This window comes from Balaenoptera physalus (assembly GCF_965194825.1).
Source record: "Balaenoptera physalus genome assembly, chromosome: 18".
Taxonomy (NCBI): domain Eukaryota; kingdom Metazoa; phylum Chordata; class Mammalia; order Artiodactyla; family Balaenopteridae; genus Balaenoptera; species Balaenoptera physalus.
This window is the reverse complement of record NC_138899.1, coordinates 80,250,673-80,278,635: the sequence shown is the minus strand read 5'-3', so window position 1 is coordinate 80,278,635 and position 27,963 is coordinate 80,250,673. Positions and strand designations below refer to the sequence as shown.

The window sequence follows — 27,963 nt, the reverse complement described above, 5'->3', positions numbered from 1 at the left end:
CCGGCCACCTCGCCCCGCGCCCGCGGCGACACCTGTTCGCGGCCGCCGGCGGCACGCGGGTCCCGCCGCGGCGCCCCTCGCTCCCGCCGCCGCCCGCCGCCCGCGCTAAGCCAATGGACGCCTGCCGAGCCCCTGGAGAATTCTGGATACCAGCTTTGGACGCCTAAAGTTTTTCCTTCTTTTTGTTTTATTACCATTATTCTCATTTTTGGAGGGAGGACGGGGGCAGATTTGTCGCCGCCACCAACGTGAGATTTTTTTTTTTCCCCTTGAAGGATTCCTGCTGATATCTGCAGAGTCGGTTAGAGTGAAAACGGCGCATGCCTTCCTGGATCCGTAAATTCTGACGTAGCCCGTGCATCTTAAAAACCCCTATAATAACGCCTAGGCATTTAAGTTGCTATGGTCATTCTGATCTCAAACCAAATGGAGAAACTACGGATTTTTTTTCCTTATTACGGTCGGATGGGATGAAGACCTTCCTGCCTGCTGAGAGCCGGGGAATCTATCTGTAGAGATACATAGATACGTTTATCAATATGTCAGTGTGTGAGTATAAAGTGGTGGCTTCTTAGACTATCCGTGGTTTGACCTTGAACCTGTGCCAGTGAAACAGCAGATGACTTTTATTTATCCATTTAATGGATTGAAGAAAAGGACCTTTTTTCTCTCTCTGGAACTGCAGTAAGGGAGGGGAGTTGGATATACCTCGCCTAATAGCTCCTGGGTTGGCACCATCATTATTGTTTATCGCTGTGCTCCGAAAGCCGAGTCTTCTGATGGCTCCCCTAGGTGAAGTTGGGAACTATTTCGGTGTGCAGGATGCGGCACCGTTTGGGAATGTGCCCGTGTTGCCGGCGGACAGCCCGGTTTTGTTAAGTGACCACCTGGGTCAGTCCGAAGCAGGGGGGCTTCCCAGGGGACCTGCAGTCACGGACTTGGATCATTTAAAGGGGATTCTCAGGCGGAGGCAGCTCTACTGCAGGACTGGATTTCACTTAGAAATCTTCCCCAATGGTACTATCCAGGGAACCAGGAAAGACCACAGCCGATTTGGTAGGTACACCATTAACCCTTTACTGTCCATGCTGGCATGTTCGGATTGTAACTACCGAGAAGGTGGCTGGGCGGGGGATGCGAGAAGGGGTCTCTCCCTCTTTCTGTCTCGGTCTGTCTCTGTCTTGCTAGCTCAAGGGGCGGGGGTGGGGGGAGGGAAGCCTCCGGAATTGCAGATCTGCCGCTGGCACTGATGCGGGTCTACATTGAAAGGCTTTTTTTTTTTTTTTCTTTGTAAAGGAGGGCATGATTTATAAATACAACACAAGCCCCTAGTTCTTTTGCATCAGATACACGGGAAGATCGGGTTTAGGAAGTTTCTTTTGAATGGACTGATTGCACGAGTTTAAAGCTTTCATGATTAACTACTGAGAACTTAAAATGCATTTTCCTGAAGGCAATGTTTATCATCTTGTGTCAAATGAAGTTTTTGCCCCTTCCCTTTTTTCCTCCAATAAGTATCCTGCTTGAATTTTAAATTAAGCGTATTGCTTATTCCCACCGTGAGGGTCTGGAACCCTTTAGGCGAAGGTTGCTGATTGTTCTGTTGGGAAGAGGACTAAAGTCGTATTTTAGACTCTGGGCTGCAGGGTCAGAGGCGCTGGGGGAAAATGACTCGGGAAGGGGCAGGGCGCTCACCAGGGGCGTTTGTCCTTCCAGCCACGAGTTAGTCCCTGTGCTCTGTCATTTCCATGGCGTGCAGCCCTGTGTGGCTCTGGTGTGAGTGTGTGCGCCCGTGCAAAAGCTGCGAGCTAATTTTAAAGGGCATTCCGAGGATTTCATTTCCCGAGGAGGGTATTTGTGACTCAGCATGGATGGCTGCAGACCCGAGGGCTGGTGACTGCCCCCTTTAATGAGTGCACACACGTGCCTGCTGGGCCACCCTGAGCCCGACAGCAGCGACTCGGCGAGCACAGTCCCGGGGTGGGGGGAACTGATGGTGCAGGGGCGGCTCGGGTTCTTTCCTTACTTACCAAAAAAAAAAAAAAAAAAAGGAGGGGGGGCGTTTGGGCAACCAGACTGTTGGAAGGAGTTAACTTATTGAGTAAACCCACCTGACAACACTTAAACTAGGTCGTAAAAACAAAGTCCTGTGGTGATTTCTCTTCCTCAAGCTTTAACGCCAGATGTTGAACACGATCTAAACTATCTGTGTAGGTTCGTGGGCCGCAGACGATGCCGGAGGTGAGGACGGTTCGGGCCTGAGACGGGGCTGGTCCCGGATGCACGAGCCCCGGGATTTTCTGCCTCGGCTCACCCCGCACCGAACCTACCGGCGTGAACGGCGGGCTGCCTCCCTTCTCTGCTTTGCAGCTCTCAGTTACGGAAGCGTAGCCCCGAGAAGCGGAGGCAGCTCTGGCCGCTGAGGAGCGGGGACGAAACTTTCCTAAAGTGCTCTCTGCAGCCGCTCCCGGGGCTGCTGCAGGACCCGGGGCGGCCGGGGGCGGGGGCGCCGAGCCCAGACGGGTCCCCGGCGCGCCGGCCGGCAGGTGCCACTCGGCGGCCGCCGGCCAACTCCGCGCGGTCCTAGACGCGCTCGGGTTCGGCGGCTTGCCCCCGCCCCGCGCGCCCTCGGCTGCGGGGACCGCTGTGTCCCGGGCGCCCGGCCGGCTGGCGCGCTCCGGCCGCGCTTAGGAGTCGGGCTCCTTTTGCCCGAGCCGTGTCCCTTCGCGCTCGCCGCGTGTGAGCGCGGGTCCAGCGGATCCAGCCGCCGCCCGGGCAGCGCGGCCGCGCGCGGGGTGGGAGCTGCCGGAGGCGCGCGCGGCGGGGGACTCGGTGGCGGGGCCGAGGCCTCTGAGCCCCGTCCCGTCTCGGACCCTTCTCCCTCCTTCGACGCTCACAGCCGGGTCTCGGGAGCGGTGGGCTCGCGACGCCGGAGGTGGGTCGGGCCGGCCGGCAGGGCGGGAGCCGCGGGAAAGGGAGGGGGACAAAGGGCGGCGCAGGCGGCGGGGGCCGCGTGCCATTGTTACCGCTCCCGAGCGGGGCCCGGCGCCCCTCTCCGCGCCCTGCGTGGCCGGGCCCCGGCCCCGGGAGCCCGCGGTGGGCGCCCGAGAGCGGCCGGAGGCCTGGTGTGCAGCCGAGCCCGGGCCGGGAGCGCCCGGGACCCGCGCAGAGAGACGGGGAGGCTCCGGTTGGGGCTCCTCCACCCCGCCCCCACCGTGGGTTTTTTTTTTTTTTTTAAACGCAGTCACCTTTCGTGTAGGACGTTTGCTACACGCAGCCGAGTCATTAGGAATCCGGTGACTCCGCCACGGGGACAGCGAGGGACCAGGGTGGATGGAGGGGACCGGGGACAGGAAAGCGGGGAGCCGAGAGGCGCGCTCTGGGGTCAGCCGGCAAGGACGCTGGCACGGTGGCTGAACAGAGACCGTAAAACAAAAACCCGGCCTCGGCACCCCACCTCCAACCCCGGAGGTGACACGTCCACTCCTTGTCCGCACGGCGCTGCCGGCGGGCTGGTAGGCGCAGTGCTGGGTGGGAGGCCGGGCAGCGGAAGCCCCGGCCGGGGGTGGGGTGGCGTGGGGGCCCGGCCCGAGCTCGGGGGTCGGCTGGGAGCTGGCGGCGGGGGAGGGGCGCGCCCGGCGCTCGCCGCGCCCTCACCCGGGTTTGGATGCGGCTGAGTGGGTGGTGTGCGCAGTGGGGGCGGGGAAGGAGGGCGAGGCGGGAGGCTTATTTCAGCTTCCATCCGGTGGCAGGGAGGAGCGCCCCCGGGGTGACAGCAGTGCCGCGGTCTCCCGCTGCGGCAGGTCCCAATATTAGCAACCTCTGCAGCGCGGCGCGGCCGAGCCTCCCACCCTGACTCCCGGCCCCGCCCGGGGTGCCGGAGGCGACGGGTGGGCGCTAGGACCCGGGACGGGGCTGCGGCCGTCGCACCTGGCGCTCCCGCCCCCGCCCCCGCCCGCCTCACCTTGGGCCCTCCCCCTCCCCCGCGTGCGCCCCCCTCCTCGCCCGCTGCGCTCTGGGGACTTCGAAGGCACCCCCGGTTTTTTTTTCCGAATCCATAGGAAAGAGTAGCTGTGGGTAGGGGCGAGGGGGATTTGCACCCTGATTAAAACAGAAGGTGCCTTTTCTACCTGAAACGGAAAGGCAGGAGGAAGCGTGCGGGGAAAATGACGTGCCACCCCCCGCAGCCGCAGGTGACCGCAGCTGCTGGCAAGCGTGGCGGTGGCACTGCGGCGGCGGTGCGGGTCGTGGGCGGGGGACCTTACTGCTGTCCCAGCAGGAGCTGCGCGGTGACAACTTAGGTAGGACCTAGAGGGAGCTCTTCGTTTTCCTTTCGGGGGTGCTGGCGTGGAGCTGAGGCCCAGCCTGGAGAAAGGGAACCGGGACTCGTATCTCTGGGTGATAGGCCAGGGGAGCCAGACGGTTCGTTTCCTTTTTTTTTTTTTTTTTTCCTCTTTAGAGCACTTGCTAGACGGAAAAAGTGAGCAGAAAATCAATTGAGGAAATGTTAATGTGGAATAATAAAGAAGTGAGCGTCGGGCCTGATCCGTTATTTGACTTGGCACGAGGAGCCTGAGCGGGATGACCCCGGCCGGCCTGGTGCGGAGATGCCTGCGTCCCTGCCGGGCGTCTTCCGGCCCGAGTGCAGCTCCGCCAGGCCGCCTGCATCAGGACCAGGGCTCCCGGCTGGGGCTGCCGGGTCCAGGGGTCAGGTGAAGTTGTACCAGAGCGGAGAAACATGATAACAGTACGCTTTAAAAAGAAAGAGGTTCAAAAAAATCTTACTTCCAGGGTTTCGCACTTGAAACAATGCCGTTCTGGGTGTCTGGCTCTTCAATATCTCAGTAAGGGAAAGGCTGCCTATTTAAGGAGCTGTTTTCAGGATAGGTTCAGATTCTCGAAAAATCGGTGGGGTTATGGCTCCCATTCAGCTAGTCATTTCCCACATGAACTCTGGGATTTGCTCAAGTTGCTGCAGACTCGGACTTGCTGGGATTGGGGCTCTGAGCTGATTGATTAGGCAACCCTGGTGCGGGATTCTCCCGGCCAGCAGGGAGCTCTGGTGGGGGGGGCGGGGGGCGGGCCGGTTAATCTATTTTCGAAAACCTCGTGTCAGGCCTCTCTCCACAGTCTGCACACATTCTTGTCCTCTGAAGAATGCAGCTCTGTTAAGTGTTGGGGGCTTTTAGGCTGGAGGGTTGTTTAACACGGGCCAGAGTGGAGCTGCTCCGGCCGGCCCTCCCACTTCCCATGGCCAGCGTGGAGGTGAGGCCCATGCAGAGGGGCTCTTGGGAGCTGGGCCGGCTTTGGGGTCATGGTCCACGTGAACAGAGCTTGGGGGCTGAGCGCTACTACCTAGTGAGTCCGGAGCGACGACGATGGTCTGCTGAGGTCATTTTCCTGAAGTGGTCCCAGGAACTGACCTGGCCTCTTGCGGACCACAGATGACCGTGGACCCCACCAGACCCCGTCAGGCTTCCTGGGCCCAGTGAGTCCATCCTCGCTGGAACTGTTGCCTGCCGTGGAAGGGAATCGCCAGATGCCAGTCGTCACTGACCTCATGCTTCCCAGGCCACTTCATCACTGCCCATTGCTGTGGCCCTTCTGAACTGCCTAAGAGAGATGGGCCCCCCCACCGGGACACATGTGAGGGCCACACCTTAATTTCAGGCACAGCCCCACCGTTCCCTCCCTCCCTTTCCCTTTTCTTTTCCTCGCTCTTTCCTTCCTTCCGTTCCTCTCCTGTCGATGGTGAAGCCTGTCACCGTTTCTACACAGAAGCCTTCTCCTGGGCTTTTCCTGAGCCTCACGCCCACGTGAACAGACACTGGGGGAGTGGCCCCGCTCGAATCAGTGAGGCTGGGATCACTTGCTCGGCAGTGGCTCAGGCCCAGGGAGAGGTTCGCTGAGCTGGTTGTGGTTCTGGAGTTCACGGTGGACACGATGGTGGCAGGAATGATCGGAGCTGCAGTCTGCGGGGGGGGGGGCGGGGGGGCGGGAGCTGGTTGCCAGCTTGCCAGGTCTTTCCGGCCTCGCAGCTTCGGCCCTCTCTGCACGTGAGGGCACGGCTGTGACTCAGACCTTCTGAGTTCTGCTTGTCCTCGGATCATGAAGTGGCCTCATAAAAAGCTGGGCTGCTCGTTCGAGGTCTCTGCTTCTCAAGGAGCTGCAGAGATAGGGGTGCTGGTTTGAGATGATGAAACCTTTTCCACCTGGGGTCCCTAGATGTAGTTCCTTCTCATGTGGAGCGCCCCTCGAAGGCCTGTCTCGGCCCAAATCCTTTTAGGAAGGCCCTCTGACTCTCCTCGTCCAGCCTGAGCGAGCCGCCCACCCTCAGATACTGAGCGTACCCTGAACACCTGCCTCTCACCGCATTTCCCACATCGTTACTACATTTGTCTGGTTATTTGTCCTTCCTCCCACTAGACAGGAAGCTCTTTGAGGGTGTAGGCTAGACCTTGTTCATCTTCATACCCTCAGCAAAGGGCATGGTGCTTGGCTTACAACCCAGTCACTCCTTAGTTTGCTGATTGAATGAGTGAGTGCATATCTTGCTGATGCCAGAAAGAGATAACAAGATCGATATCTTACTACTTTCATTTCCAAAATGTATAATAATCATTTCGGACCTTAAGTCCTTTAAAAAGAAAAAACCTATGTGCACAAAAAACAATGTGTGAATAGTCTGCACACACAGGAGGTGCCCACCTTCCCAAGTTCTGTGTGATAAGAGCACGGTCCCAGGAACTCATTTCCTCTGCTCTAGTCCTGTGCGCTGGGCCTGCAGAGTCTCACCTAGTTAACATCTTCCAGTCACTAGTGAGGGAATAACTATGTAAAAGTGGTACAGAAATCACGGACCCGTGAGAAAAGGTAAAAGTGATGGGAAGGTGTACCTAGTCAGTAAGGACCTAGGCTTTGGAGTCTGATTGCTTGGGGGCAAGTTATCCTTGAACCTAGTGTCCCCACGTGTCATCTGGAGATTAGCATATGGTAATGCCTAGGGCTGTTCTGAGGGCTAAATGACATCAGGCCTCTCACTGGGCACAGACTAGATGCTCAAGGAGTCCAGCTGTTACGATTGTCGCTGTTGATATCATTACTCCTGATGTTCTGCTGACCAGCCAGTTACATGGTTTTGTGAGATCACATGCACTTATTTTTTCTTAGGTCTGATGGGCAATGTCAGTTAATAGTCTCAGAGCTGCCTTCTGTTTAGGGAAAAGAGAAAGATCATCAGATACCCTCTTAGAAGGTGCAAGTATTGTTTAGTTTTATGACTTTCAGTTTTATTGACATGGTGTATTAAATCGGTCAGATGCAAAGGGGCCAAATGTTTTCATTTTACAATGAAAGTTGGACATTAATGAATTCCTTATACTATTCCAGGAAAACTATGACTTATATTGTGTGTTTTCAGGTAGCTAAGAAGAGATTCACATGTGTGTGACTCCTATAGTAGTAAAATGCTACAATGTAAGTTATTTTTAATCATAAGAGTTAGATGTAGTATAATGAAATAAAATGATTCATCAATAAGGGCGTGCATCCCACAAGAAATGACTCTCATGGAACTACTGCCTTATTTGTCTTTCCATTTGGTTTGTGAGGTAGGGATGGCTGGTAATGAACTTATTTCAGATATATTTTTCACTAGAGAGTCACAGGTTATCAGATCCAGAACACAATTTGTAACTTCTCTTTATATTTATCCATACACTATTTCACATTCTGTTAAAACACATAGTTTTGCAGGTCCAGATAGACATTCTGTAAACTGTAAGCTCAAAATATTTGTTGCATGTTGTGCTTATAACAGAATTAGGAATACCTCTTTATAAGAAATCTCTTTCCCTTTGTCCATCACCTTGGAACCTTTGCTTTATTAGATTTATGTAGTTCATATCTTCTTGTGATTGCAACACAGTCTATTTCGTGAGAGTTGCAAAATTAATTGTTTACAAATACATGTAAGTGCTTTTCTATGAGTCACATCAGACTGACTCTAGCCCAGTGTTACCCTTAGTTTCTTTCTAAACTCTTAAATGTAAGTAAATTTTTTAATATTTGGAGATATTTTTAAAACAACTCAATATTTGGTATGTGTTGATACAAGGTTTACACAAAGTGTAGCACTTTTAGACAAAATGGAGAAAATGGCTGAGCATGAGTGATACTAGCATCGTCCCAAATGTACCATTGGGTAATCATGTTAAAACAACAATATGGTTATAGAACCTGGAGCTGCTGTTGTATGACCATAAAACTCTGGGTTTATGCCCAGCTTAGGTATTGTTATTCTTAGTGAGGTAAGCAAGGTGAAAGAAGGAAATAAAAGAAGATCGTTATGTTGATTTGATTTTGGGATATAGTATTCCATGCCTATTTTAAATTAAGAGCATTTTTGGAATCAGCATTTTTTCCCCCCAGAATATTGTGTTATCTTAATTGCTTAACTATCTCTTTGGGGCTTAGATAAGCACAGTGAAAATCAATACTTTGTTTAAGCAGAAGTATTTGGGATATGTGTGGGCTTTTTAGTTTTCCAGATGGAGCTCAATACAGTTATACAATAGAGAGCTGGATAACTTTCGGTGTAAACCAAACAAGTCTTTGGTTGGCATCTCCTGTTCTTATTATGAGGGGCATAGAGCCTTCTCTGAATAGAACTTTTTTTTTTCCAATCCATGGCCATACACAGATACTTAATTTCACATTGTTAAAGTGGAAGTAAGTTTTCTCTTACATTATACTCTTTCAAGTTAATTAGAACATGTGCATTGGTTTACTGACATGTCACTTCTTACCATATCTATGTAAATGCTAGCTTTTTTACTTAAAAAATATTTTGTTATGTGTTGTGTTGATAAGTATTTTTGTCTCGTTACTGTAAGATAAAATTTAGTTGAAAAATCAATTCTTTGGGGCAGTGGTTTTAAGAGAAGACACTTCTCGGGTCAAGGTGCGGCTGTCCTCTTAGATGCTCCCAGGGATGTGGACGCTCCAGGGGAGATGCTCCCAGGGATGTGGACGCTCCAGGGGAGATGCTCCCAGGGATGTGGGCGTTCCGGGGGAGATGCTCCCAGGGATGTGGACGCTCCGGGGGAGATGCTCCCAGGGATGTGGACGCTCCGGGGGAGATGCTCCCAGGGATGTGGACGCTCCAGGGGAGATGATCTGTGCTCTGACCTGTCTCCCTCTGCTGTTGGTCTCACAGGCATCCTGGAGTTTATCAGTATAGCGGTGGGCCTGGTCAGCATTCGAGGCGTGGACAGCGGACTCTACCTCGGCATGAATGAGAAGGGGGAGCTGTACGGATCAGTAAGTACCATGAGAGAGAGACCTTGCCAGCCTTCCTGACTCACGTTTGCTGGGAACTGCTCTTTCTCTAGCTTATAAATAGAAATGAAACAGTGGTGGGAAGGGGAGTGTAGGTTTTCACTTTTTGAAGAAAACCACTTCATTTTTATTAATAGATATCAGCCCTGGATCTTCACGAGACCAAAGTTTCTAAGCAAATGCTTTATTTATATGCCAAGCCATTTTCATTGTGAAGGAAATAAAAAATTCACAACTGTGAAAAATCCCATCTTCTTGTATTGAATGGGAGTTATTTTTGAAACAAATTGAAATGATCTTCTTCCAAGCTTTGCCAAGCATTGTAATTAAAACTAGAAATAGACCATGCAGTGAGTATAAACCCTTTCTCTGAGCTACATAAGATTTTCATTATGTAGAGAGAGAAGGGAGATGGAAATTATTGTCAGATATTCTTGTATGTGAATAAGAATATAAAAATATAATAATTATTTGCAAGTGTTATGAGTTTCTTTCTTCCCCTGTCTTACTTCCCATCTCTACTGGGTCGTAAGCTCCTTGGGTGAGGCAAAGAAGAGCGCTCACTGTAGCCTCCCAGGCAGGGTTCTAGGTGCCAGGGTTGGGGGGGCAGAAATGAACGAGAGTCCCCCACTTCTGCTTTGAGAGGAGGGGAAGACTTTGTATCTCTTTACTGCACAGTAGGAACTTGACACATTTTTGCTAAAGGTATGAGTGTGAATACTAGGTTATCAGTTACTGTATATAACTTGAGTTTTCAACAAAAGATTTGTAGTGAAGTCAGCCTTTAGTTTCTTGTTGCCATTATTGGTGGTCAAATGGGGATTTAATCCATATTATCTGCAATATGAGAACTTTGGCTAGAATCTACAAAAAGTTGAAAATTAAAAGAAGCTCAGAATGGGAGAAGTTCTGGAGTCCTCTGTTGGCAGAAATGAAGGGCATTTTTATGTAGAATCAGGAGAAATTTTTTCTAGATATCCTTTTTTTTATCCATATACTGGTAAATACACACACACATGAGTGCGCGCACACACACACACACACACACACACACACACACACACACACACACGAGGGTTGGGAGTGGTATCCAACTTTTACTCAGAAACTCCAGGAGACAATAAATGGTATAGTTTGAATATAACACCCACATTTTTCATGACACAAGGATGGTTTTTCTGCTTTGGTAAAATTTGAATGTAGATTGATTGATTTTGTTAGACATTTGTCTTTTTAAAAAAGTGCTTCCTCGAGAGAATGGATTATTTTAAAATAGGTTTTTAAGCATAGGATTGAGTTTAGTTTTTTAAACACAGTTCTTGGTCTAGATGAAGTTATTTACTTTCTAAATTATCTTCGTCAACGCTTTTAAGTGCAAAGATTCAAGATGTAAGGAAGCTTTTAGATTTTTAAAACATGAAGTGATGTTCTCCTTTTGTCACCCCTCACTTTTTCCTTCACTTTTAGGTCCATAACGTGGATTTAATTAAGTCAGTCATAGTTGGGCTCAGTAGAAGGCTTTCTGTGTTGGGTCGCAGTCTGACCTTCTGTGGGTGGGGTGGAAGGGACTGTAGTTTATCACCGTGGTCTCCAGATTTTTTGAGTGTGGATCTCAACACTGCATCTTAAAGTATTTGAAAATTGCATATGTAACACGTAGTTCATCTATGTTACGTTATTTTATAAAACACGCCTTAAGGCAGAGTGTTCTGAAGGCAGCGACGAGTGAGTAGACAGAGGCCATGCTGCTTGACCTCAGCTCTCGGGCCACGCCGACAGCCGATGGCCTTGCGTCCCTGGCGCAGGGGCGCTTCCGGGGGCCGCCTGCCCCCTCCCTGCTGCCGCCCGCCTCCCTGTGGCCCCATCTGAGCCCCGCTGACAACGGGGCGGCAGCCAGGCCGGGAGGCCGTCTCCTAGGAGGCAGGGAAGCCGGACTGGAGGCGCTGCTGCCTGATTTAGGGCCTTTCAAGCTCCGCCTGCACCCAGCAGAGGTGGGACAGGCCCCTCTCCCTCTCGTCCCTTCTCACCTGAGGGCCCTGCTGGGAGGCCAGCGGGACCAGGACCGCTTCCCGCCGTGGGAAAGCGTCTCAGGCGGCTCGCGTCCACGCTCGTCCCCTTCCCCACCCTGATGGGAGGGTCCCTTCCCGCTCGGATCCCTCAGGCCTCTGCAGGCCGAGCCCCCTTCTTGCTGCATCCTCTCCCCGAACCACGCTGCTGGCCCGCTTTGCAGTGTCGTCTCTGCCCCTGTCCCTGTGCGGGCCGCGCCCGCCTCGTTGCTCTTCTCCGGACACTTGCGGTCTGATGGGCCGCGCGGTCAGGCCCCCCTCCCCCCCGCCCTGCCGTCCCCTCCCCCCTGTGCCCGCGGAGGCAGCCTTCTTTCTTTCAGATTCCGTGAAGATGCTGCCTTTTCTGCAAAACCTTCCCTACACCCCTAACTCGGACCCTAGTTTCTGGTCAGCATTTCTTGTGTTGTCCTCTGGGCCCCGGGGATGCTTTGTGTTTCCGTCATCACGCGAGGAATGTACACTTCCGGTGTGGCCGTGTGGCCGTGTCCCCAGCGTGTCGAGGGCCTGGGCTGCAGCTTCCTTTTGAATGTCGCCCCACCCCCCGCCCTGCCACGCCCCGCCCCGCCCCGCCCTGCCACAGCCCGGGCCCTGCGCATGTTGGGTTGAAGCCGATTGAACGTCGTGGTTCATTCGTGGCTTCACTGGCCCTGGAGGTGCAGCCCTTGAGGTCAGCGTGTCCCTAGGGCCCTGCTGGAGGGAGGGGTCCCTCCCTGCCACCCCCGTGCTGAGCTGGGCTGTCCCCAGGGGGAGTGGCCGAGGCTGGAGAAGGTGGTGTCTGGGGGAGCACGGGGACGGGCGTCAGGACGTCATTGGGTGCCTTGCCTGCTCCTCCCATCCGCGAAACCAAGGGCTGGACTTAGGTGGCCCGAATGGCTCCTGCTCTGGATCTCAGGACTCTCCAGGCTTCGCTCCCGAGTCTTGCCTGCCTGGCCCACAGGGTGCTCTACGCGCATGATGTTACGCGGCAGGACCGTCTGTTCCGAGCAGCCGGCCCGGTTCGCCCGTGGCCCGTACCTCATGCAGGTGTGCGGAGGCGTGGGGGAGACCATCTCCTTGGTGGCCAGGAGCCACTTTCCACTGCGTTTGTGGTTGTCATCCTGGCGTGGCAGTGAGAATGGGGGGGACACCCACATGTCCCCTTTTCATCCTGATGAGATGGAGAGAAGGAAAGAGAGAAACGGGCAACGATACTGTTATTAAATACGCTGGAAACTAGCCCGAGGAGTTTGCTTGTATGAAGTTGTGTGAAGCTCAGTAAAGTGCAAAAGGTGTGTTTCTAAGCATTGGGGAAAACTTGAAAAGACTGATCTTATTGGGAAAGAAGGTAAATAGCTTTGGGGAAATAGCCATCACTTTTATAAAGTAAGTGAATGTGTAAATGTAGCAAAAATTAATGTAAAATGTATTTGGGGATTATTTTTCTCTTTTCATCTATGTAGATCTTTTGTTTCCAAGTTTACATTAGGATTAGATCTAAAAGGCCAGAGGTGAATGGTGTAATATTTCTTCAGAAAAATATGTGGGATTGTGACATCCTATTAGATTGTGGAAATAGGAAAAACTCTATTGCTGATGTGTATCATTATATGATTTAAGGGAAACCTGAGTCGTTCTACTTCTGGGATGGAGTTTGATTACTGTATTCATGTGTTCATTCATCCATGCCGCCATTCGTTTGCTCATTTGTTCACAAACATTTATACCTACTATGTGCCCAGCATTGTGCTAAGTGCATGACAGTGCAACAAATATCTCAAAATCTGGTAGGAAAAACACAAATAATTCAGCACAATGTGAAATGCACTGTATTAGAGGAATCACAAGTATCTTGGGAGTCCAGAAGAGTGTTTAAATAACTGCTTGAGGAAATTGGATGGTAGTGCTTAATTGGGTCTTGAGGGATGAATAGGAGTCTCAGAAAAGGGGGGGGCAGACAAGGAAGGGCAGGCACATAATGCTTCAAATATAAAGATTAGAATATCCTGCCTGGGTGAAATTTAGGGAGGGTATTAGATCTCTCACATACACACTCATTTGGGTGCACACTTGGGCAGAGGATTAAAGTATTAGAGTATTAGTTTACATTTGTCACTTTCGTTCTTATCAAAGAGACTAGAAGTAAGGCTCAGTTACTTTTAGGGTCTTAATCTTAATTATCTGAGTATCATCAAGATACTTCAATGTGTCAAGAATAATTGACTGTAATAAATATCTCTTTAAAAAAGAATGCCTTGAAAAAAAATTAACCTGTTTCAAGGAGCCTGCATTTAATGAGAGATATTGACCTTTTCATTAAAAAAAGGTAGCACAATCACTGAAGTTGTAATGATACAGGAAAGCAGAGCATGGGATCTGTAAACGTGGTGAAAAGGATGACATGGACTTCTGGTTTGTATCCCTTTTAGCACTTACTGTATTCTGTCCGGAGCTTTCATTCCCCGTTGGTCTTTCCCGCTGGATTCAGTTCTTAGGAGCCCGACTCCATCTTTGCCGTCTGTCTGTTTCCTGCAGGCCCGCTCTGCACGAGCAGTTGGCACACAGGGTTCGTCACCCCAGCTGCTCAGCCGGGCATGCCCTCGTGCACAGTGCTACCCAGGACGTCGCTGTCACCTGACCGTCCTGGGCTTCCACACGCGGGACCCTGCTTAACTGTCACGGCTGAAGGGGAGGGGGTGGGGTGACTCGCTCCGGGGCCGGAGCGCGGGGGCCGGTGGGCCAGAGCGAGGACTCAGGCCAGCTCTGTGGGGCCTGGCCACCGCTGACAGAGGTGCTGCTGTTGGTTGTTCTGTTTCCAGAGACACAGCTGGGCCCGATTGGGTTTATGTGCGTGCATGTAATCAGTAACCAAGGTGTGATGGATTTGGACCGTGTTTCCAGTGCACAGGAACTTAAAAAAGCCCAAAACACTGGGGCAGTTGTCTCTACTGGGTGGACGTGTGTGAGCCAGAGCAGTCCCTTGTGCGGTGTTTCCACGTGTGCGGTGTTTCCACGTGTGCGGCGTTTCCACGTATGCGGCGTTTCCACGTGTGCGGTGTTTCCACATCTGGTGTTTCCACGTGTGCGGTGTTTCCACCGTGGGGACAGCAGCAGGGGGCCTGAAGGACCACCCGTCCCAGGATGAAGGAGTATGTCCACCTCTGTAACAGGAAAACGGTGAAGTATCTCAGATCCTCAGAACCCCATTTGCCTTAGATTATTTTTATTATCTTATTTGAATATGTACAAACACGAACCCCCCTTATGTCTCTTTGGCAACTGCAATTCAAAACATATTTATATTAAAATTCACACTGGACTATAAGACCAATAGACTGTGAAGCAGCAGGGTGGGTCTGATGTGATGGCTGAGATGCCGCTGCAGTGTCCGGGCTTTGAGCTCGGCACACCTGTCCCCCAGGGCTCCTGGGGGAGGAGGTCCTCCCCCCATGTCTTCCGGTGCGAATTACTGGGAAGCCAGGTGTCACCTGGCCTTCACCGACGTTCCAAGGATGTCGTTTCTCTTCCCAGTAGCCCTGATGGTGAGAGTAGTACTGCTTAGCGCTGAAGGTAACTTTAGACACACGCACATTCTTGGGCGGCAGTACGTGGTTATGCGCGGTCATCTGGAGGGTCTAGAGTGGCCTTAAAATGATCCCTTTACTTTTTCATGAAATGAAGGGTCAGAGAAAACACTCTTCCAGGAAGCTTGTTGCCCCCAGATTTGATCCTTTATCCTCCTGGGATCCGTAGGTGCCAGTTGTGAAAACGCCTGGGGCTGGGAGGCCCTGGCAGGGAGGGTCCCTGTTGTTTGCATTAGGTGCTGCGGCGCCCTTATGAGGGGCTTTGGAACAAGCAGAGTGAACGTGTGTGTTACGGAACAGGACACCGTACCCGATGGCCTGTCCACACTGGACTTAGCGGTTTGTCGTTGTGCTGTGTCAGTTCAGATGACTTTGACGGTGGACGGTCAGGCGTGTCCTGTACATCGAGTCTCCAAGGAATGTCATTCCTGTAAAGGAAATGAAAAGGGTCATTTGTGCAGTAATCTCCTTGATGGCAGGCGTGCTGTGGAAGTGGGCGGTTTTAAATAGATACTTCGGGTGATAGAGCAAGGCCTTCAATTGCTAGTGTACGTTGCCAGCGTTCAGAGGATCAAGTGGTGACTTTGAAGACAGGAGGGCAGCGCCTCAGAAGAGCATCTTCTGCTGTGTGAGCTGATTTCGCTCATAGAGTGTCCTGGTTCTAGAGGTGATGGGAGTGAGAGTTTAGTGGCTTAGCGACTGAGTCAAGGTAACACAGAGAGTACGTAAGGACTCACTATTTGAACATAGGTGAATTAGTAAATCTTGCCTGATACAAATGCATGAGTGGCCATCCGTTTTTGTGAATAAAAGATATATATATATATATATATTTTTTTTTTTTTGTCAGAAATAACCCCGTATTAGAGCAAGATTGTAGTCTCCCCTTCACAGATAGGACTTTGAAACAATTGTTTCTTTCTAGTAGCCAAGTTTCTATTTAGTGGTTCATTTGTTTCATTAGCATCTATACTCTGGGCCGTTAATTAGTGGGAAATTGGCTTTTAAAAAACGTATCTGCTTATTTATTTAAGTTTAGTTACGTTTCCGTTGTTAAGCAGCGGAGCTGCCTCCCCTGACGGTCTGAGGTGCGTGGAAAACCTCGCAAGTCAGTGGTGGCTGGAGTCACTCAGCACAGGTCTTCGCGGGCTTCGGGAAGGACCCGGTTTAATGGTCGAAGCTCACGGGCGGGGCCCAGTAGACCCATGTGGGAGGAAAGGCTCCAGGACCCGTGGCTGCGCTCAGTGCGTAGGGAGGGTCTTTCTTTAGGGTCCGGGGTCTCCGGGCCGAACCCTCCCTGAGCTCCTGCTCCGGTCTGCCCCTCCCTGCACCCCGCGCACATCGCGGCTCTCTGCAGAGGGTCGTCTGTCGGGCACGCAGAGCCAGGCCGCTGCTTGGATGCTGGGGACGCGGGGCTTCCACTTCTCCTTCCGGTCGCCACCTCCCCGCACGCTCCCCGCCACACTCGGCTCCCCTCGCTTGCACACTCGTTTGCTTTCGCAAAGCCAGGGGACGTGACCGTGTCACTGCTCACACGGGCCGGCCCTTCCGTAGGTGCCAGGAGTACAGTTGGCCCTCGTGACTGCAGGCTGCGTGCGCGCACGTTTGTCTGCTGGCTGCAGCTGGTGCGTGACCCCGCAGTCGTGTCGCTTGCACGCCTGCACAGAGAAGCAGGAGCCGTGTCTCGAGGGGGCAGCTCCTGGCTGAGGCCCCGTGAGGGCAGCTCCCACTGAGCAAGCGCCCCCTCTGCCACGGGTCTCACGTTTCTGTGCTTTTGGTGGTGGTTTTGCTGGTTAGAATGCCCCCGGGGCCGAGTGCTGAGATGCTGTTCGGTGTCCCAAGTGCAGGAGGCTGGGCGAGCCTCACGGAGGGTACGTGCACCTCAGAGGGGCCTCCGTCGGCCTGAGTCACTGCCTGCGTCCACGGCTAATAAACCAACGCTATTAACTTGAAACAGAAACAGACGTAAAACAAGGTCATGTATTGATTGGTTGACAAAAACGTCATGAGCAGAGGCTCACGGGACCCTCACCCTGTGTTTCCCCGGGAGCCGTGGTTCAGGGCCCCGATCCACACACAACACCCCGTGCAGGTAAGTGCTGTTTTCTCCTGGGGTGACCTTGCAGCTTTGGGGCGCCATCAGACGTGCAAACCAAGGCTTATAATTTGGTGTGATTGGTGTTGTGACAGAATTGTGTACAGAAAGGCCTTGGGGAGCATGGGGGAGGGGCTTCATCCCTGGCCTGGGAGGAGACGTCAGGATTACTCACAGAGGAGGTGGAGAAAAGTAGGCAGGTGGTCCCGCGGAGGGAAAGGCTGGCGTGAAAGCAGCTTCAGGGCTGCAGGCTTTGGAGCCGTGGCTGCCGGGCGGAGCCTGAGTCTGCCATCTTTACTCCCCCTCCACCCCCAGCGGTCCTGCCTCTGCTTCTGTTTCTCTCAGCTGCTGCCAGAGGCCACGACACTGACATTTGGAGGGTCCTCCACTGTCATCATCGTTGCCATCCGGGGGTGCTGCAGCCTTGCTCCTCCGTGTCCGGCCCGGGAGACGCCCCCTCCCAGAGAAAGCCCCACCCGCTCGCCCCGGGGCCGCGCCCCCCCTGCCCCCTGCCAGGACTGGCTCGTCCGCTGCGTGTCCGTCGACCTGGGCACCCCGCAGCATCCTTGCAGGCGGCTGAGAAGAGTGTCTGCCTTCCCAGCACCCCGCCGCCGAGGCTCCCCAAGGACGGATAGGTTCTGGCTTGGAGTGGAGCCCCGCAAAGGGCTCCATGAACGCTTACAATCCTGACATAAATGCATCCCCTCCTTCCTCAATCTTTTGTTGTTGTGATTTTTCAGAGAGCTCTCCGCTGCAGTCTGCTTTTCCTTTGTGGGGAACCGCCCACTGCTCAGTGCAGTGTTCTGAGCTCGGACTTGCCAAGGTCATGCCAAGGGCACCCTCCCCGGTGCGCGCTGGGCTGGCTCTGCCGTGGCCGGGAGTGGCTTTGTCCGTGTAGCTGCCACACTGCCCTGAACGTGGGCACACGCTTGCCCAGCCCGAGGCTCCTCCCTGCCCTCCCTCCCTCCCTCCCTCTCTTCCATTTTCCCTGTGAATCGCTGTGTGGCAGGTCGTTTTCTCTGGACCCTCTGGGGTGGCTTGTATTCCTTTTCTTTCTCTCCCTGTCTTTTGAGTAGATTTTCAGTTTGCTGTGTTTCGATGGAAGGTTCAAGCCTGTACTTGCATCCTGAAGAGTTTGAACTTGGAGGTGCGGCGTGGAGTAGGGGCAACGCAGGGCCTGAGACGCTAGCTCCGTGGCTCGTGGGCTGTGCAGCCTTGGGCACCCTCCTCAGACTGGCTGGGCCGGGCCTCGGGACCAGGGTAATGAGGACAGTGGAGACGGCGCTCAGGATGCAGCCAGCGCTGTCCTGGCCCCCGGGGGCTGTGCAGCTGCTCCTTCGCCTCCGTCAGGGGTAAGTGTGGCCCCAGAAGGAGACGCCTGCGTGGAGGCGCACGGAAATGGTGCTTCTCGCAAGTCTGAATTCCGAAGTTAAGATTCAGGACACAGTCTGTGACAGTAAAGAAACATGTCCCTTCAGATCGAACTATGGCGCCCCTTGCATTATACTTGAAAACGTTAACCATAAAGCTTTATTTGTTGAGGTTAATTTTATACACCTTCTTCTCAAATGCAGCACATTACTATTTCACCCACTTAATTAAATGAAAAAGTTGGACTGCTTATTAAGGGCTTCGTTCCCATCATGGTGATGGTGAGCATGATTTCTCATGCCCACGTGTTGGTGAAGTCACTAGGCTGTGGCAGCACCGCAGTGGCCACCCCCGGGCTCGGTGTTTCAGGGTGAAGGTGCTGCTTTGGAAGCGGCCCACGTTGGTGTATGGCTCTGGTGCCTCGGGGGAGCAGGCAGACTGGCCAATGGCATTAGCTCGGATTCGTCCTGGAAGTGGGCCGTTCGCAGAGGGGCCCCGAGAGAATGGGACAGCCACCCGCGTGTGAGGAAGGGACAGCAGTACCGGTCACTTTCCACAAGCGTGGGGCCATTTCTCCAGCACGAGGCGGGGGCTGGGAGGAAGAGTTTGGTTCCAGAGAAATCTGGGCTGATGCGAGTCCAGCTGGAGCTGGTGGCGGGCAGGTGGGGGCCCCGGGGAGCCGAGAGGTGCCAGAGACACGCATGTGCTCGTGAGCCCACTCGGGGTTTCTCTGTGCGCCTCGGAGGGGGGTATGGCTGGGTGCCTGAGAAATTCCGGAGCCCTGGTGTCGCTTCTCTTAGGCGTTGCCTTTTATCTGCCTTGTGCACACGTCCAACTTTGCCTCCAGCTCCGGGCGCTCTATGACTTTGATAACTTCTTGTTTTCCTACAGGATTTGGTTTTTCTTCCCAGTAAGTCCTCTTCGGGCAGCTGATGGCGTAGGGTTTGTTGGTCAGGCAGACGTTCATTTGTGAGCCGTGTTTTTTGAGGCCAACACCGGGGGACATCCTGTCGGTCTCCCAGGGAGGGAAGGAGGGGCCCCTTGTGCCGAAGCCGTGTCTTCTTCTCCGTCCTTTCTTCCCCGAAACAGCAGCTTCCCCGCTTGGCTGCTTCTGGAAGCATTACTTAGCTCTCCGTCTCTGCAGAGGTAACGGAGGCGGCACATTTGGGCGTGTTTCTTCCCTTATTTTCCAGCAACACTGCAGCTTCTTTTCCATTTCCTGGTCAGTGCGTCCTTCCCGAGTCATTGTGGGTGGCTAGGCCTCCGTACTGGATGCTCCAAGGCCGGATCATTCGGCCTTAGACTCGGAGAGACCCTGGACATCCCTGAGTCCAATCCCCTCTCATCACAGAGCAGGCGCTTGAGGCCCAGGGTGGCTAATCAACCCCATTGTGTGTGTGTCTGTAGGAGGTTGACATTCCTTTACCATAGAAATTCCGTGAAACTTTTAGTTCTTCAGAAATTGCCTTTGCGCTTACTTTGCCACTATCTTTGTTAATCTTTCAGTTTCTCTAATTTTATTTCTGCACTCAAGGCCTGAATTCAGCCTGCTTTGTCTACCTTAGAAGATCTCTGGTACGTGTTTCTGCTTCAATTCTCCCTCCTGCGGTGCACCTGCTGATTATCCTGCAGACAAGGTGGTTGGGTTCCATTGTCTCTGCCTGGTGTCCTTAATAATAGGAGTTATTTCCGTCATTCCGCCTCCCAGCCTTGAAGCTCTCCACTTCTCCTCCATGGTCTGTCCTTCTACTTTCAGTTTTTACAAAGAGTAATAAATATTTAGCTTGAAGTTTTTTCAGCTTTTGCAAATCTCTGATGTGCATTTTAAGTGGTCACTGAATGACTTACTTCTCTTATCAGATGATCATTTATGATAAGAAATGTTACCTGTGCTCTAAGACCCTAAGAGAAACTTCACGAACTTTTCCTGTAGGGCTCTCGGCAGAAGCACCAAATGTGCATAGTCTACCCACTGGCAGAAGCAAAAATATTTCATAAAGTGAATATTAAACTTCTCCGTTTGAATTATGTTCAACCTTGGGCAGGATTTTCTTTCCCCTGTGGGGCTCCATCTCTGAACATGTATTGCAAGTTTATGAGCTCACTTGATTTGCTAAACAAATGTCTGTTTCTAGGGTGGCTGCTAAGGACAGCCTCTAAGTTGTCTGGTCTGCCCTGCGGTACACGCGGCAGGCTCTGTCCTTGGCTGTGTGGTGGGTACCACGTGGCTGGTGAGCCCACGCCACAGGAGATGTCGGTGTGTCCCTCCAGATTCAGACTGGGCCCTACCTTCGAGTCCACAGGTACACCTAAGTACGCAGCTTCTGGAGCGAAGCTGAATTCTGTTTTGCTTTGTCTGGTTTGGTGGGGGAGGAGTGGAGAGAACGTAGGAATTCTTACTTTTTTGTGTATTTGATGAGACAAACGCTGCCCGCCCACTTGCTTCGTTTGTGTACGTTGACCAGACACAACTGATTCAACTGTTCCCACAATTCCAGTGGCAGTTTTGATGGCCAGGATCATGGGTGTAAAAGCAGGCCCGTCGGGAATGGTAGGGATTTTAAAGAGGTTTTGAAAAATGGGCCTTGAGGGAGGCGTGTTGAGGGCTTAAGGGGGCTGGATCTGAATGGAGCGTCTAATAAAATGAGAAATAGTGCCTTCCTGCCTGTTCTGTGTGTTTGTTGCTTTCTGTTTGGGGACTTCTCCCAGGAGAGAAGCGTTAAAATACCTAGCTTCTTATTAATGATCCTTTCGTCATTATATTTAATCACCCAGATCCTTGCAACAATTCCCATTAAGACTTTACTGCTAGATTATTAATGAGGAAGGTACATCTCTACGAGTAATTGTAGTTAAGGGAGGTTTAAATACCATGACTGGGGTAAACGGTAGGCAGAGAACGAGCGAGTACATCAAATCAGTAACTTATAAAAGGTTCGGGAACTCTATCAAGGCAGTTTCTGACCTTGGGATTTATGTGTTGTGAGTTTATGCAGGGAGTTCAAACAACCCATTGAGTTGAACACAAGCAACCATTTGGATGGTATGGTTAAAGCTACACCATATGTTTATATGTATAAAAATGGAAATCATGTTTTAAAATAGCAGCATAAGTCTATACATTTTCAATGAGGACTCTTGAATCTCAAATTTTGAAAACTTCTGATTTCAGTTTTTAAATGGGTACAGATAGGAATCAGGCATGGTAACGCCCATGTGGATTACACATTTTCCAATTGTCAAATAGTTAAGATTAGTGTCCATATGAGTTTATGTCATATAACATTCCTAAACATTCTCTGGGGTATACTATAATTTTCACATTATTATCTCATACTTTGGTTTTAATAGGATTGGTAAAAGTTTTGAAGTTTTAATTTCAGTTTTTCCCACTGCTCAGAATTTGATGATATAAAATGAAAAGGGGTTTCCATAGTTGCTGACATTCACCAGATTTTGTTCCAAAGCATGGGCTTTAGGAGACTTTTGAATTAAATCCACATTCTCCACCCAAGCTGAGTGACATAATCCAGCAGTTCAAAGATAGGTATGCCATAAACAGCTATAGTTAAATAATCCCCCCAAAAATATTAAAACATGGAAATACAATAAAAGAAGAATTGATCACTTTATAGTGGAATACTCTATAAACTGTCTGCATTGGAAACATGTGGTGAGTTTTAAAACATCTGAGTTCTATAATTCTAAAGTGTATAGTTTATTTGAAGGCAGGAACTGTTTTTTCTCCTCTGTGTATATATAAGAATACAGCTTAATATATTTTTTTGCTGTCCCAATTTGCATTCACTTTCTTATTTTTAATTTAGAGAAATCACTTTGGAGTACAAATATGTAACATAAATATATTCACCTCAACTAAATATTTTATTGCTAAGTACTAAAGTCTAATCATAAAGAGATTAATTCTGTAACTCTTGCTGCTTTGTCTACCTTTGTCTGAAACAAAAATCACACATTAACATAAACCCAAATAGCAAGAAGAAATTATTTGAAAGCATATACATGGTATAGAAAGGTATCAGGGTATTTAATTTTTATGATCATTTAAATTAAAAAAATGTTTTAAGGTCTGCAGGTTTATCTGAGTGGCGTTATACCCCTCGTGTAATAATTACGGGAGCTGAACTGGATCAGGGGTTTTGCAATGTAATGTCTGCACGGCCTCATTTCACTAGTTAACTGAGGTTATCCAACCCTCCCGTGAAGGAGGGGACTGAACTCTTAACCATTACAAAAGCTGCTGTCTGTAGATGACACTATTCTACGTGGAACAGTTCACTTCGTTTTCCACGTTGCCTAGAGCGTTATATTGTGTGTGTAAACGATGTTACAGCAGCCTCATAAGGGGAACAGAGCTATGTTTGCTGAGCAGTGAAAAGGTTAGTTCAGTTTCTTACCTGGTTCAACTTTTTTAAAAGGGTTTTTTTTTTTTTTTTTTTTTTTTCGCAAACTGACAATACCCCCAAAACATGTGAATTGAGGCTTATCTTCAATACTGGACTCATTAGTGTTTCAGGCTTAACGTGCAGCGTCCTTCCCACTGCAGAATTCTGTGCATCCGCTCTGTTTTCTCTCCACCTCCACCCGTTCCACCTGCAAAATGAACAGTGTTTTTAAAAAATTGCATTTTGAGGTAAAGAAGAAAGGCAGCACATGTGATTGTCAGAATCAGAGGGGCTGCACCGAGTTCCAGAGCGTGGTCCATGGAGCCCCCCGCCCGGCCCTTTGGAAGGGGCCTCGGAAGTCCCTGGACGGACGGGGGTTCTGGAGGACCCCTCCGTTAGTGAGAAGTGGAAGGTGCGGGGTCTGGGGCAGGTGACCTCCCTTCCGGGCTCCCCTGTCCCGGGCATTTTCCGGGGAAAGTTGCAATACCTGTTGGCTGAGGTTGGCTCCAGTTCTGAGAGGTTCTGACGTCAGCAGTGTCCACAGCACCCATGGTGACTGGGGGCATGTCCTGGGCTCCGGGTGCCGATCCCCGGCCACACACCTGTGATGGCCTCGCCTCAGGTGCTGACACTCACCTGCTCCAGGTGAGGCTGCCGGAGCAGGGGCTGTGGCTCCAAGGCCAGGCCCCTCATGGTGTGCAGGCCCTGAGGTGGCCATGTCTCCTTCTGATCCGTGAAAGGCCATCGCCCTGCAGGTGCGACTTGTATACAAAGCAGATGGAAGCTGGGCCATACCTTGGGGTCCAGAAGGAGGAGGGAGAGCCTTAATTTTTAAGCAAAGTATCTGTCAGGTAAAGTGATTTCCTGCTGAGAAAAAGAAAGCTTAGTTTGAATTCGTTTTTCATCTCCTTGGTAGAACTGAAGGCTCTACAATTCCATACTTTGGTCCACCTTTATTAAGTAGAAAATAAATGAACATCGCTTGTTTAGAAAATTTACTTAATCACTGCAAACTCAAACTAGATATTTTAAGCCAGGAATAATCTTGTCTGTGGGGAGAATATTTATTGTACAGATGGAAGTAAAGTCTGAAATAGCTGTTAAAGTCTTTTAACACACTATTTTTATTTTGTCCGCTTTAATGGAGATGAAACAGAAATCACGTTCAGCCTGGTCTCTCCAGCAGAGGGGGTTTCCTCTAGGTTTGCTCGTGGAGGGAGGTGAGGGGCTTCTCTGCTAGCACCCTGGGGAGGGGAGCTGCAGGTGCCACTCGCCCCCTGCAACGCACCTTGTCCCTATAAACCCAGCATCAGCTGTCCAGAGTTTCCCCATCATCTGTCCTGCTCGATGCTTTTGGTTGCTGTTGTTCCTTTCCCTTGTTTCAGCTCACTTAGCAGAGACTGGTCCAAGGAGATAAGAGTCTGTTACCAACCTGCTCAGTACATTTTGATCACCTAGAGCAGCGGTCCCCAACCTTTTTGGCACCAGGGACCAGTCTCGTGGAAGACAGTTTTTCCACGGATTAGGCGGGGGGATGGTTCAGGAGGTGATGCGAGCGATGGGGGAGGATGGGGGACGGCAGATGAAGCTTCGCTCGCCGCCCAGCGCTCACCTCCTGCTGTGCAGCCTGGTTCCTAACAGGCCGCGGACCAGTACCGGTATCGGTCGGTGGCCGGGGGTTGGGGACCCCTGACCTAGAAGAGCAGCTCCCAGGAGGTGGAGGTCCCCTGTGTTTCTGGGTGGTTTAAGCCTTCCGTGAACGGCGGAGTGATGTGGGGAAGCCAGCTCACGCTGGCCGCTGGTTTTCAGCATCCTCAGCTTGACACGCCCCCCGTCCCCACCCTCACTCTCCCGACGTGACCACGGCAGCTGGAGATGATGCCTTCTGCCCGGCTGGCTGTGAATCAGTGCACTAAGTTGTGTCCTCAAGGGTGTAACTGTGCGTGGACATGTATTTGTAGGTTTTCTTATTTACGTAAGGGGCCAGGTGGGCAAGAGCAAGGGGAATGTTTTCAAAAGTCATTTTAGTGTTTATTTTTTAACACTGCCATCTGGGAAGGTGCTGATCTTAAAGTTTCAACGTGGTGAGAAGAACAAGAAGCTGGTCCACCCCACTGCCTCACTTCTCCAGGCGCAGCTAGAAGCACGTGTTTGTGCCTGGAATGAGTTCACGGTTTCGGGTGTGACGTGTGCATCGCTTCTGGTCCTTACTGCCCTCGAGACACGCGGCTGCAGGGGCCCTAGGTTATGGGGTTCCAGGGAACCCAGGCTTTCCTAAAGCTCTGGTGGAGGGCGAAGTGTAATACATTTATGAAAATGTGGAACCTTTCTGCTTTTAAACTGGGGGGGAGTGTGTGGTGGTTCTTCTAAGTTCAAGGAAGCAGGAGGGCTAGGATGTTTGTCTTTACGTCTTTGTACTCAGGAAGACCCAGTCCTGATAGAAAGCATCGTATCTCAAAATGTGGACCAAAGAGTGGCTGCATCAGAATTCCACAAGACCTGTTCAAAATGCGTATTTCCAGACTTTCCGGATCAGAATTTTAAAAGGTTGGGGATTGGAAATTTACACTTAAAAAAAGCATCCCAAAGTGATTCTTCTGCACGCTGAAGTTTGAAAACCACTCTTCTAGTGTAATGAATAACCTCCACTGCTTCAAAGGGCAGAAAATCTCTGACGTCACTGGTGATGTTGGTCTGTGTGGCGAGGACTTTCTGAAAAATACGCTGAAGATGAAGCAGTGCTCTGAGACTCTTTCTTCGAAGAGACCCTCCCCCCAGGATGGTCACCATCCTAATTGCTGTGGTGAAAATAGGAACAGCTCATGGCGTTAGCTGCCTTTGCCTGCTGACTCATTCAGATAATTGGCATGTGGAAAAGTTTAACTAGAAAAAATTAGACTCTTTTGTGCTTTAATCATTATGAAAAAAAATTAGGAGGTAGTTAAATTTATAGAGGTAAGCAGTTTTTGCAAAGTGCACTTTAAGTGGGTTAAAATTGGTATTTTGTCACCAGTTATGTTATGTAGCAATTGCTTTCAGTACGGAAAGTAGCTAATTTTTGCAAAATATTTGCTTTTGTTTTTCAACAGGAAAAACTAACCCAAGAGTGTGTATTCAGAGAACAGTTTGAAGAAAACTGGTATAACACGTACTCCTCGAATCTGTACAAACACGTGGACACTGGAAGGCGGTTCTATGTCGCGTTAAATAAGGACGGGACCCCCAGAGAAGGAACGAGGACTAAACGGCACCAGAAATTCACACATTTTTTACCCAGACCAGTGGACCCCGACAAAGTACCCGAACTCTATAAGGGTATCCTAAGCCAAAGTTGACAAAGACCGTTTCTTCACTTGAGCCCTTAAAAAAGTAACCACTATAAAGGTTTCACGCGGTGGGTTCTTATTGATTTGCTGTGTCATCACATCAGCTCCACTGTTGCCAAACTTTGTCGCATGCATAGTCTGACGGAGGCGTGGAGGGGACATGCTGATTTTGTTCTCCAGGCTCGTCCTCTCTCGGGACCCCCTGCCCGCTGCTGCTGGGTGGGTGGAGAGCAGAGGGCAGGAGGCCGCAGGGTGAGGGGGTGAGTGGGGCTGCGGAGAGGAGGGAGCAGAGAGGACCAGCCGATGCATGTGGGGATAGATGCGCTTTCCCGTCCGGTCTCTTGTCCTTCATCCTCATCAGCAGAGCTGCCACACCTGGACGCATCGGGATCTGGCTGGCGGCCCGAGGCGGGCCCCGCTGCATTTTCACAGGCAGGAGGGTGCGGTCTGACCGACAGGACTTTCTCGGTTCATTGTCACGGCTGTCATCCCAGTGAATTTAAAGCAAAGACCTCTCAGTTAAAAAAAAAAAAAGAAAAAAAAAAAAGAAAAAAAGTTAAATTTATTTATAGAAATTCCAAAGGCAACATTTTATTTATTTTATATATTTATTTATTCTATAGAGTTTATTTTTAATGAAATATGTACAGGCCAGATAGGCACTTTGGAAGCTTTAGGCTCTGTAGGCATTAAATGGCAACGTCGGCTACAAACCTGTGGCATATTCATGCAGCGAACGTGGCGTGCGTGGATGCGAGACACTCAGATGGCCCTAGTGTCCTAAAGGCGACAATCGCTTTTGTGCCCGTGTTATTGTAAACTGATGCATACCGTTCATGACACTGAGTGTCCACTCTTCAGACTGCTTGTTCCATAGCTTATCCCAGAGGATTAAAGATAAACTGGGTCTCAAACTTTTATTCTGTGTCTGTAATATTTCCTCTCTCATAAGTGACTTCCTCCCTCATTGTAATAACTTCACGGTTGGAAAATATAAGGGTTGGTATATATTCTACTTGTCTAAATGTATCGCAGAATATACCAAAGCTAAACAATAACAGTGCTTTTATTTTAGTCGATCTCCAGAACAACATATCAAACATTGTACTGGATTAGAATTCTCAAAAAGGAAAAAAAAAAAAAAAAAAACTTACTTGGCATAGATTTTTCTTTTTTTTTAGGGGGCAAGAATCAGAGTCAGACAACAGGGTAATTCTTATAAACTTTTTATTTGTGCACTTGGCTCTCAAATATGAAATTACACAAGTACCATAGGGGTTATTGTAACATCTTTTATAGAAAATTGCTTTCGGTGTGACCTGTCATAATACCTGGTAAAAGCACCCTTCAAGTAAAACTTGCAAAATGAAACTAATAAATCTCCATCAATCATGACAATGAGGAAGAAAGTATATATTTGTTGACTGTGTTTTGTTTTTTAAAATGGTCTTCACAAGCACTCAATTTTTTTAGAGGGGAGGTTACTCTGTAGATTATCTTTTACAAGGCTTTTATAACATTTTATGCTGAAAAGCATAAGAATACATATTTCTTTAGTAGCAATAATTTTGAAACTTGCCCTTGGGCAAGGGAGACTATTTCTTACTATATACTAAGGAGAAAAGAGCCAAATTCTTAAAGCAATATTTAAGAAAAAGAAATTTATAACAAATTCTCATACCACATATAACACTTTCTAGCCATTTGTGTGGGAAATTGAAAGTGACAGTTAAAAAATGTGTTGGGATTTATGTAACTAATTTTAAAATTTCGTATTCCAACTTTGTTTTGCTCTGATGC

The 27,963-nt window shown here is 50.3% G+C and overlaps 1 protein-coding gene across 6 annotated transcripts; it reads left to right on the top strand.

Annotated features, from left to right (window-relative positions):
- The first annotated feature begins 38 nt into the window (after window positions 1–38).
- Window positions 39–27,083, top strand: FGF9 (fibroblast growth factor 9). Of its 6 annotated transcripts, none has more exons than XM_082435161.1 (3): window positions 39–1,056; window positions 9,218–9,321; window positions 17,406–17,776. In XM_082435161.1, exons 1-3 carry the CDS (start codon window positions 780–782, stop codon window positions 17,748–17,750), a joined length of 726 nt encoding a protein of 241 aa, XP_082291287.1. In that variant the 5' UTR covers window positions 39–779; the 3' UTR covers window positions 17,751–17,776. The 6 variants fall into 6 exon arrangements, with proteins under 6 accessions (XP_082291287.1, XP_082291288.1, XP_082291290.1 ...); XM_082435162.1 differs by lacking the exon at window positions 17,406–17,776 and adding an exon at window positions 25,927–27,083 and having other exon boundaries at window positions 123–1,056; XM_082435164.1 differs by lacking the exons at window positions 39–1,056; window positions 17,406–17,776 and adding exons at window positions 2,660–2,935; window positions 25,927–27,083.
- Window positions 27,084–27,963: the final 880 nt, after the last annotated feature.

Bases quoted from the DNA above. Each gene is read 5' to 3' on its own strand.
- FGF9 (XM_082435161.1), top strand. From the start codon at position 780: ATGGCTCCCCTAGGTGAAGTTGGGAACTATTTCGGTGTGCAGGATGCG. The intron at 1,057-9,217 runs GTAGGTACACCA...TTGGTCTCACAG, and splicing joins GAAAGACCACAGCCGATTTG to GCATCCTGGAGTTTATCAGT. The intron at 9,322-17,405 runs GTAAGTACCATG...TGTTTCTCTCAG, and splicing joins AGGGGGAGCTGTACGGATCA to CTGCTGCCAGAGGCCACGAC.